The 12,086-nt window shown below is 38.7% G+C and overlaps 1 protein-coding gene across 2 annotated transcripts in view; it reads left to right on the top strand.

The window, feature by feature from the left end:
- Positions 1 to 5,222, top strand: part of CCDC125 (coiled-coil domain containing 125) — a 31,341-nt gene extending 26,119 nt beyond the window's left edge. For both annotated transcript variants that reach the window (XM_090276352.1, XM_090276351.1), the window contains exons 11-12: positions 3,525 to 3,655; positions 4,457 to 5,222. In XM_090276352.1, the coding sequence (XP_090132478.1) occupies positions 3,525 to 3,655; positions 4,457 to 4,765 (440 nt within the window). In that variant the 3' untranslated portion in view covers positions 4,766 to 5,222. The remainder of the gene's footprint in view (positions 1 to 3,524; positions 3,656 to 4,456) is intronic.
- Positions 5,223 to 12,086: the final 6,864 nt, after the last annotated feature.

Raw genomic sequence — 12,086 nt, 5'->3', positions numbered from 1 at the left:
AGTTATTTTTGCTTATAATTTAAGTTGATTAGGCACATTTAATAGAATTGAAATTTTGCATATATTTATGATTTAAAATTTAGTATCTGTGGGAAGAAAGGGATCATTGGATGTTACACATGCAGATGAGCTATTGGGATCAACAAAACCATAAAATAACAGGAAAATCTTTTTTAATACTCTTCTGTTTCATTTAAACAAAACCATATTTAGTGGCGGAAAGAATGAGTACTACATAATTAAAGGGAAACTGCCAAGAGGGAAGGAATACTGAAAGTGACAGTGAAACACCATATTAAATGTATTTTTCTAATTAAACTTTATTGACATGTATGATTCTAGAAGAGACATTTTGGGGTAGAGGAAATATCTTAAATTGGAGAAATTAATAAAATATTCTTATAATAAATAAAACAGAGGTTAAGGTTTAGGTTCCACAAGCCTATCAAAACTTCATGGCCATTTTTAAGTATTACTGTATTAGTGTAAACAAAATATATGAAAAATGCCCTGGCTGGTGTGGCTCAGTGGATTGAGTGCATGCCTGACAACCAAAGGGTCGCTGGTTTGATTCCCAGTCAGGGCACATGCCTGGGTTATGGGCTAGGTCCCCTGTTGGGGGCATGTGAGAAGCAACCAATTGATGTATATATCTCTCACACATTGATGTTTCTCTCCAGTCTTTCTCCTTCTCTTCCCCTTTCTCTAAAAATGAGTAAATAAAATATTAAAGTATATAAATGAAAATGACATGAGAGAATGAAATTACAATTGAAGTAGTTCATACAATATACACAAAATAGCTGTTTTATAAGAAATTTTGGTTTCTCTAAAAGGTCAGTGTCAGTCTCATTTATCAATATTATTCAGAATTCATATTGCTTCAATTTAAAATTTCAATTTGAAACCATTTATCAGTCAAGAAGGATTAAAGTGAAGTTTGTAAGAAGTTTAAATGTTTCAGTACTAAAATTCTGAGATGACTATATTTCCAAATATTTTCTAACATGTTAATCCATAATCCTCAATCCAATATGTCTCATTTTAAGATGAACTTCAGGACTAGTAAGAATCTTGTAATATTAAATATGAAACTTTTATTTGAAACTTCTCTTTTCAAATAGTACATATTAGTAATGGTATATGGATCAAGTGTTGTGAATTTTAGCTTCATTAACTAAACTTTACTCATCCCTTTGCTGAAATGGTGAGAAGGGATAATAAGAATAAAAGTAGTAAATAAGAACTATGGACATAGGCTAAAAAAGATTATAAAAGCTATATATTTAGAGTGTTCATCAGGTGGAAGTCAGGGCAAAAAAGGAAAATCAGTTCCTCAACTCTCGTTCTCAAAGAGGCATTCCACATTGTCCTGAAATTAACTTAGGAGTCTTACAGAGGCCATTAAGCAAATATAATGGCTGAGTCCTCAACAGTAATTTATAGTAAATACAAAAATCAATATTTATATGGCTGTTTTCTGTAATAATTCCTTGACAAAAACTTAAGGTATAACTTAATTGTCCAACTCAAGGAAGGTGACTTTGCCAGGAAATAAAACGCAGTCCATATATTTAGCCTTTTAGGAATCAGTGGAAAACAGGAAGAATATCTAGTTCTACACGGACAACAAATGTGTACGTGATCTTCCTCAAACATCTCTCTCTCCTCTCAGCCACACCCTTGATAGCAGCCAGACTGCAAAAATTTCAAAGGTGTCCTCTTGGAGAACAGCCTTGGTGTTGTGTGTTGTTAACTGAAGGCAAATCCATTTGGAAATGTATCTTGTTTTGATGGAATGTGGAGAGAAGAGTGATGAGAGAATGAAGAGAAGGAGAGAAGGAGGGAACAGCCGTGGGTTAAAGTAATCTTGTGAAAGTCACATTCTGTCACCTGCAGAGAAGGCCCCCCAGCTATGCATGGAGGTTGGCCATAAGGACAGGGCTACGCAGACAAAGCTGGGTTTTTAAAAGGTAGATCTGTATTCATTTCAGCACTTGAGTATGTACAGTACTCATTTTATATTCCAGAATTCCTCCCTTTCTTGGCTAGGGATGAAATACAGGGACTTTTCCACAGAAAATAGGATTTGAGAGGTATAGCTCCCAACCTTTGTTTCCTGTTAAGGCACTGAGAGACTTAGAAGCAGAATTTAAATAATTGATTCGTCTCTGAAAAGCCTTTACAAATCCTTAGAAGTTTCAGTAACTCTGTGAGTGACAAGATTTTGATTCATTTTACTAGTATATTCAAATTATCTGAACCAGTACAGGATGATTATTACAGGTCTATTTCTTATGCGTGGTTAACACTTAAGCCATCAGCTTTTCTCCTGGACTGACAGCTTAGACAAGTTCTGAGTGATAGGTGATAAGCCTACTTCCTTTTTTAAAACTGAAAATAGAGACAGTTCATCCCCTCACCAAAGTTGCCAAGTGCATCACTTGTCTGGCGTTTGTTTCCCTTTGGCCATAGTTGCTCGCGAAGAGGTCAGGTGTGCACCCCAGCCACTGTGGTTTATCAGCTCTCAATTTTCCATGAGGCCCTTTACAAAGCACTTCAAAAACAATCTTGAAATTTTCTTTGTATAAATCTACAAATTTTGTACCTTGTATTATACATTGCATCCTCTCTATGGATGAAGCAGAGCATTAGTGTACATATTTCAGGACGCGGACTTTTCAACATTGTCAGTACCTGGGCTAGGTGCTTTCACACTGTTTTGTTTGTTTGATTGTTTTTGGTGGTAATTACTACTTTAAGCATTTTTAAGTAACGTTAAGCATGTTCACATTGTTGTGTAACCATCACCACCATCCATTTCCAGAACTTTCTTCCCAAACAGAAACTCTGTACTGTTAACTGCTAATGCCCACTCTCCTCCCTCAGCAGATTCTCTATTATTTAATGGCACAGCAACCCTGAGGCATAGGTACTAATATTCTTATTCTACAGATGAGGAAATGAAGCTCAGAGAACTTGTCCAAGGTCATGCAGTTAGTAAGTGGCTCAATGAGGATCCAAGTCTTTCTGACTCTGAAGCCGAGTTTGCATGGTTCAGAGGCCACTGGCCTATAGGCATTTTGTTGGGTCTTCATAGTATTCTCAAATAACGTGGGTAAGTGGCTGACATTTAAAATGGGGAGATACCACAGACAAATCTGGATTTCCGGCTCCTCTGGAAGACTTAGGTGAACTGGTAATGCACGCTGCATTCCCTCCGTGGGGCAGCCGTTGTAAGTTGAGGGGCAGCTACAGGATACAGTAGAATGGCAGGGCATTGCTCTGGCTTCTCGCTGTGGCCCTCTCCTTGCATTTACTCTCCTGGCTCTAAAGCCTGTGGCCTTCCCACTCCACTGTGCTGCCTGACTCACTTTTATGCTAGGGATCTCCTGAGAAGGACAACCTACTGACTGGCTCAGGAATGAGGTAGTCTTGGTTCATACTCACCTCTTTTCCTGGAAGTTCTACATCAGTGAGTGTCTTTTTGTATGTCTCAGCTGGATTTTCATGTTCAATTTTAGGATTATTATCACAAAGGACTAAGAAGACCTTAGGGCAGAAACTGTTGGGGATGCTTCCTGCAGAAAACAGCTCTAAGAGGACTGAAGACCAGGATAATCCTCAGGAAGTCTTTACGATGCTAATAGATTTGGTTGGTATCTTTGCTTTCTTTTTGTTAGGCATTGTGGTTAAGCTAATCTTTTTGCTTCCTATTAATTCAGCTCTGCCACTCTACACTTGCCTTTTGTGCCTTTCCCAGACCCTCCTCGAGTTATAACCTTCATCTCCTTAAACGCTCAGCATGCTCTTCCCACTTGTCCCACCGATGTTCTTCCTGTGCAAGTTCAAAGGTCCACCTCTGAAAAAAGGGGGCTCCTGGTAATTAACTCCAGGCATCCCTGTCATCTGCACTTACATAGTTCATGACAAGACCTTCTCTTTACTCAGGAATTTTTTTAAAAGTATTCATCCACTTCCTCACACATTATATCCTTTAATCATTACCACAAGCTTGAAATCAGTCCTATAATCCCCATTTCACAGATGACCAAATTAAGAGGCTCACATTATATGAACATACTTATCTATAGGAGAGTGTTAAAGTTATTTATTTGCCTATAAATATATAAAAATTTTATTATATAAGTAACTTAAACATTCTTTTACAGAGATAAGTACAGGTTGGTTTAATATTTATTTATATGTATATGCACATATATATGTATTTCTGCCCCCCCTTCTGATGACTTAAAATTTTCAGTTTTCTGTTCTTCCTTTAAAAAATATCCTCTATAACATATAGCATAATGCTTGGGAATCAGTGAGCACCTAATTAATTTATTCACATTGATTAATTTGACAGATTGGAGAATGAACATTTTGATAAAATACTTCTGACAATAGCTCTATATTTATTGACTAACTCACATTTTAAAATTTTCTGTGCATGCAGCTGAATGATAAAGAAGAAGCTTTGGCTCATCAGAGAAAAGTCAGTTACATGCTCGCTCGGGCGTTGGAAGACAAAGGCACAGGCTCAAAAGAGAATAAAGAAAAAAATCCCACAGAAGACCATTTCCCATTAAAGCCCTCCCAGCAGGAAACTTCAGGATTTTCTGTTTTGCATGATCCAGTACAATCAAGTGTTCAAATTTTTAATTCTGTGGGCTGCATTTGTTCAATCCAGCATCTTCATACAGGTCGAAACTACACAAGAACTCTGAAGAGATCCCATTCTTTGCCATCAAATATCATGTTTTAAAGACAAACCAATTGAAATTAGAACTGAAAACTTTATAGTCAAGAGACTTTGAAAAGGGATTATGTAAATATTGCTAAATCTTCAGAAGTTATATGCTTTCTGATTATTTCTTAATTTTAGGACACAGCTTAAATAATGTTTTCTATAAGACATTTATTATTGTTCTGTGTTGACATCTATAAAATACAGTACTATATTTTATAAAATTTTCAGTATTTACCAACAACTTAAAAATAAATATTGATTGGGTTGGCCAAAATGTTTTTTATTTTTTTCACACGATTGCTCTAGTAGCGTTTAGTTGTCTTTAACTTCATTCAAAACAATTTTGTTACATTGTATTGTGACAGCTGTCCTATCAGCGTGCATTAAAAAAAACACATCAAAATTGGTGAATTTTTGTGTAGCCATTTTAATCCTGAAGATGGAAGAAAATATGCAACATTTTCGACATACTATACTTTAGTATTTCAAGAAAGGTATAATTGCAACTGAAATGCAAAAAAAAAAGATTTGTACAGTGTACGGAGAAGGTGCTGTGAGTAATCAAACATGTTAAAAGTGGTTTGTAGCGTCGGCCTGCGAGCCAAGAGTTGCTGGTTCAATTCCCAGTCAGGGCACATGACTAGGTTGAACGTCAGGTCCCCAGTTGGGGGCGCAAGTGAGAGGCAACCACACAGTGATGTTTCTCTCCCTCTCTTTCTCCTTTCCCCTCTCTCTAAAAATAAAATAAACAAATTATTATTTTTTTAAAAGTGGTTTGCTAAGTTTTGTGCTGGAGATTTCTTGCCATACAATGCTTCAAGGTTGGGTAGACCAGTTGAAGTTGATAGTGACCAAATCAAGACATTAATTGGGAACAATCAATGTTATACAACACAGGAGATAGCTGACATACTCAAAATATCCAAATCAGTAAAGTTATTGGTGAAATTGGAAAATATGTCTTTTATAGAAAAAACTAAATGAAATTTATGCCCACACAACGTTTTGAGAAAAACAAAAGATTATTTATTTAGACTGACTATGGGGATCTTTGGTTCAAGCAACCATATAATATAAATTAATGCTCTAAGAAATAACAACAATACCTAAGAGTGACTGAATGTTAATTTTTGAAATACATTTATCTTATTTGTTTTTCAGGGTTTTTCATTTGTCACATAAAGTTTAAAATATTTTCCTTAAGTTAACCTCAAATAAAAGTTACTATAGTGGACTTTGATAGAAGTATATTCAAAGTCATAGCTAGGTACCATCATTTTTTTTTTTGGCCAAAGTGGTGACATTTTTAGCCAGATCTACACAGAATTCTGATAGACCAGTCCGAATTAACTTCTTGGTTTTGATGCTAAATTTTAGGCCATTTAACTTTGTTTCTATAAATGTTACACAGTAATAATCTTTACTACCTTTTGGGAATATTGCTATATTAGTATAATCACAATTATGTCAAAGGAAATGCATTACACTGTCAGCAATTATAATAAAACTTATCTAATTATGATCTCTAATGAAAAGATATATGCCTACACTTATACTACTTAAATAGATAACAATAGAATATAAGGTAATATAAACAAATTATAGTTGCGTTAAAGGGAGAGCATTGAATTGGCATTAGTAAATAATAATGAAAGCTGAAAACATGGCAAATAAATTTTTAAAAAAGGAGGAATGATTTAGAGCTATTGTTACCAGATATTAAAATATATTGTCCTAATAATACAGTACTCCCTCACTTATCGCGGGTATTACGTTCTAGACACCCCCGCGAAGTAGGAACCTTACATTTATTCTACACTCTTAAACCTACGTAACTTTAACAACATACATATACAGTACCGCCAAATCCCGTGATATAGCGAAAAATCCGCGATAAATAATTAAATATAATACTTAAAAAAATATCGTGGTACAGCGAGGCCGCGATAAGTGAACTGCGATATAGCGAGGGACTACTGTAATATAAAGCTACATTATTTAAAGCAGAAGGTCAATGGAATAGGAAAAAGACCATACACAGATCTAGTATATTTAAGAATTTCATATAAAATGAAAGGTAAGGGTCCTGGCCAGATAGCCAGTTGGTTACAGCATCATCCCAGTACACCAAGGTTGTGGGTTTTGGTCCTTGGTGAGGGCATGTACAAAGAAACAACCAATGTAGGCATAAATAAGTGGAACAACGAATCGATTCCTTCTCTCTCTAAAATGAATAAAAAATAAAAAGAACTTCAAAATAAGAGGTAAGGAAAGGAAGGATCTGGGATTATCTAATACCAAAATTGGAAGTATAAAAAAACGTTACATCAGAAACTAGAAAGGTTCTTTTTAAATGTGTATGTGTATATATAAGACAAATTCATGTAAATTGATATTTGTAACACTTCAATTGATAGGTGGACTAAGAATCTGAATCAACAGTTCATACAAGAGGGATTACAGAGAAATCAAAAAAACATAAATTATGATAACAATTTGCCAAAATATCACAAAGATAATGTGCTAGAGGTGATGAGGTAAACCAGCTACTTCAATGCAGTGTTGATAAATGTATATTCGAGACACTGTATTCAATTTTGGGGGGGTCTATACTCAGAAGTGAAATTGATTATATGGTACATTCCCTCACTTATCGTATTATGTTCCAGATCCCTCCACGAAATAGGAACCTTACACTTATTCTACACTCTTAAACCTACATGACTTTAATAACATACAAATACAGTACCACCAAATCCCATGATAGCGAAAAACCTGATAAATTATTAAATATATTTTAAAATATCCCACAATACTGTGAGGCCGCGATAAGTAAACCGCGATATAGTGAGGGACTACTGTAATTCCATTTTTAATTTTTTGAAGAAATGCCAGTCTTCCATAGCAACTGCACTGTTTTACGTTCCCACCAACAGTGCATGAGGGTCCCAATTTCTCCACATGCTCACCAACACTTGTTAATTTCAGTTTTTTTTTTACTTTATTTAAAGAATTTGTTTATTTTTAGAGAGGGAAGGGAGGGAGGGAGAGGGAGAGAAACATCAATGTGTGGTTGCCTCACAGGATCCCCCCTACCAGGGACCTGGCCGGCAACCCAAGCATGTGCCCTGACTGGGAATCAAACTGCTGACCCTTTGGTTCGCAGGCTGTGGCTTAGTCCACTGAGCCACACCAGCCAGAGCTCAGGGTTTTTTAAATAGTAACCATCCTAATAGGTATAAGGTAATATCTCATTGTGCTTTTTGTATTTTTTATTTTAACTATTTTTATCCTCACCCGAGGACATGCTTGTTCACTGATGACAGAGAGGACGGGAGAAACATTGATCAGTTGCCTCCTGCACACGCCCTGACCAGGGATCAAATCCACAACCTATATGTGTCCTGACCAGGAATTGAACCCACACTGTTTTGGTGTGTGGGATGACACCTGGCCAGGGCTCATTGTGATTTTGAATTGCATTTTCCTAGTGATTACTGATGCTGAGCATTTTTTTCACGTGTATTTGCCATATCCATATAATCTTTGATGAAATGTCTATTCAAGACCTTTGCCCTTTTAATTTTATTATTATTAAAGATTTTATTTATTTTTTAGAGGGGCAGAGGAGAGAGGAAGAGAAACATCAGTGTGTGGCTGCCTCTCGCACATGCCCAACTGGGGACCTGGCCTGTAACCCAGGCATGTGCCCTGACTGGGAATCGAATTGGCAACCTTTCAGTTCACAGGTCGACACTCAATCCACTGAGCCACACCAGCCAGGGTCCTTTGCCCATATTTTATTCGGATTTATTTTTAATTGCTAAGCTATGAGTTCTTTATATTTTCCAGATATTAACTTCTTACCTGATATATACTCTCCCATTCCATATTCACCATTGATTATATCCTTTGATGCATACAAGTTTTAAATTATGATATAGTCCAATTTTTACTTTTGTTGCCTGTTCTTTTGGGGTCATATTCAGGAAGTCCTTGTCAAATCTAAGGGAATGGAGCTTTCCCCCTGTTTTCTTTGAAGAGTTTTTATAGTTTTAAGTCTTATGTTTAGGTCTTTGATACATTTTGAGTTAATTTTTGTATATGGTGTAAGGTTACAGGCATCATTTATAAGAACTATTGAATAGCTACTGGGAGTGTAAACTGATAAAACTACTTTGGAGAAATATGGCAGTACTGACACTAAAAATGCATATAATGTTTTAGTTTTTAAATAATTGTGAAAAACTGAAAATAACCTAAATGTTTATGTGGCAGAATTCTAAAGATGGCCCTTCTCAAGATTCCCATCTACGGGCGGACTAGGTAACTGCCATGAAGAGATTTTTAAGATGTTTTTAAAATCCAAGTGAGTTGACCTCAGTATATGGATAACCCATTAGGTGAGCAGAGAGAACTTTTTTTTTTTTTTTAAAGAGCAGAGTTCTCTCTTGGTAGCAGATGAGGAAGGCAGACAAACTGAAGCACTGCTGCTGGCTTGCAGGTGGAGAGTGCCATGTGACAAGGCGTGCACACCACCCTGGCTGGCTGCTAGGAAGAACAGGAGGCACATGCATTAAAACAGCAGGAACTCGGACTTCCGGCCAAGATGGAGGCTTAGACGGACACGCTAGGTCTCCCTCTACAACTAGAGAGGAATACAACTACTTCAAAACAAAGGATAACTAGAAATTCCAGAAAATAAAACTACACGGAAGCCCAACATATGAAGTTATAAACCAGCGGTGCCATTTGGGCAGGTAAGAGTTAAAGAGGGCAGCGCTGTTTGCGGTCAGCGGTGGGGCGGCGAAAAAGCCCGAAAAAGCCCGGAGGCAGTCAAGCCCCTGGCAGTGCGCGACCCCAGCGCTGGGGAGAGCGGCCACCGCATCGCCTTGAACAGTGAGGCCCAGGGGGGCGGGAGGACGGATCCCGGTCTCCTGGCTGAATAACTGTATGAATCCATCTTGGACCCCCGCCCCCAAAGAAAGCACCACAGGGCTGCGAAATAGGTCGCAGACAGGCGCCAGTCGCTGAATTGTGACGCGTACACAGGCACTGCCCCCGACAGCCGGCCCAAGAAAACAAAAAGCATCTGTCAAAATGAGGCAGACAACTATAGAAATCCCGGTGACACAGCTCACCAGGCAACAGATAGAGAACCTGACAGATGAACAGATAAGAAACCTGTCAGAGGCTCAGTTCTGGGCCATTGTTATCAGGTGGCTTACAGAATTCACAAAAGAGCAGGAAAAAGATATGAAAGAAGCGAAAAACATTCATAACGAAAGGAACAAAACCACATACGAGACAGATGGTGAGGAAAAAAAATCCAGAGTTCATTTCAACAAACTGGAATATGGAGAAGGAACAAGAAGTCAACCAATGCAGAGAGAGGAAATGGGAAGCAACAATGAGAGGATCAGAAACCTCTGGGACAGCTATAAAAGGCCCAACATAAGAATCATTGGTTTGCCAGAGAGTGAGGAAGATGAACTAGAACTTGAAAAATTGAGTGAAAATATAATAAAGGAGAACTTCCCAGACTTGGGGAAGGGAATAGACTTGCAGATCCAGGAAGCAAGGAGAGTTCCCAAGAGACTGGACCCAGGGAGAACCACTCCAAGACACATTATAATCAAAATGTCAAAAATTAAAGATAAAGAGAGAATCTTAAAAGCAGCAAGAGAGAAGAAAAGAATTATGTACAAAGGGGTCCCAATTAGACTATCAGCTGACTTCTCAAGGGAGACCCTACAAGCAAGAAGGGACTGGCAAGAAATATTCAAAGTGACTTCCGGCCAAGATGGAGGCTTAGACGGACACGCTAGGTCTCCCTCTACTACTAGAGAGGAATACAACTACTTCAAAACAAAGGATAACTAGAAATTCCAGAAAATAAAACTACACGGAAGTCCAACATATGAAGTTATAAACCAGCGGTGCCATTTGGGCAGGTAAGAGTTAAAGTGGGCAGTGCTGTTTGCGGTGGCACCCGGAGCGGCGGGCGGCGAGGAGTCCCGGTGGCCAAGCCCCTGGCGGTGCGCGACCCCTGCGAGGAGTCCCGGGGGCCAAGCCCCTGGTGGTGCGCGACTCCGGAGCTGGGGAGAGCGGCCGCCGCATCGCCTTGAACAGTGAGGCCGAGGGGGGCGGGAGGACGGATCCCGGTCTCCTAGCTGAATAACTGTGTGAATCCATCTTGGACCCCCGCCCCCAAAGAAAGCACCACAGGGCTGCGAAATAGGTCGCGGACAAGCAGGCGCCGGTCGCTAATTTGTGACGCGTACACAGGCACTGCCCCCGACAGCCGGCCCAAGAAAACAAAAAGCATCTGTCAAAATGAGGCAGGCAACTTTAGAAATACCGGTAACACAACTCACCAGGCAGCAGATAGAGAACCTGACAGATGAACAGATAAGAAACCTGTCAGAGGCTCAGTTCTGGGCCATTGTTATCAGGTGGCTTACAGAATTCACAAAAGAGCAGGAAAAAGATATGAAAGAAGCGAAAAACTTTCATAACGAAAGGAACAAAACAGTATACGAGACAGAAGGAAAGGAAATAAAATCCAGAGTTCATTTCAACAAACTGGAATATGGAGAAGGAACAAGCAGTCAACCAATGCAGCGAGAGGTAATGGGAAGCAACAACGGAAGGATCAGAAACCTCTGGGACAGCTATAAAAGGCCCAACATAAGAATCATTGGTTTGCCAGAGAATGAGGAAGATGAACTAGAACTTGAAAAATTGAGTGAAAATATAATAAAGGAGAACTTCCCAGACTTGGGAAAGGGAATAGACCTGCAGGTCCAGGAAGCAAGGAGAGTTCCCAAGAAACTGGACCCAGGGAGAACCACTCCAAGACACATTATAATCAAAATGTCAAAAATTAAAGACAAAGAGAGAATCTTAAAAGCAGCAAGAGAGAAGAAAAGAATTATGTACAAAGGGGTCCCAATTAGACTATCAGCTGACTTCTCAAGGGAAACCCTACAGGCAAGAAGAAACTGGCAAGAAATATTCAAAGTAATGAAAATCCAAAACCTACAACCACGAATACTCTATCCAGCGAAATTGTCATTCAGAATAGAAGGACAGAGAAAGTGTTTCCAGGACAAAATAAAACTGAAAGAGTTCATTAGATCCAAACCACTGTTATATGAGATGTTAAAGGGACTGGTTTAAAAAAAAACAGAAGCTAGGGAGATGAAACAAAGGCAAACTAAATAGGCAACGAGAGGGGAAGAGGAACTGTGGGTACGGGAAGCATATTGGGGGGAGGTCAACAGGGAGGGGGAATGGGGAAAGGGAGGGAGATGATATAGGAATTGGGGATCAA

This window comes from Furipterus horrens, unplaced genomic scaffold (assembly GCF_987537825.1).
Source record: "Furipterus horrens unplaced genomic scaffold, mFurHor1.1.pri manual_scaffold_5, whole genome shotgun sequence".
In the NCBI taxonomy this organism is placed as follows: domain Eukaryota; kingdom Metazoa; phylum Chordata; class Mammalia; order Chiroptera; family Furipteridae; genus Furipterus; species Furipterus horrens.
This window is presented reverse-complemented; position numbering and strand designations above follow the sequence as displayed.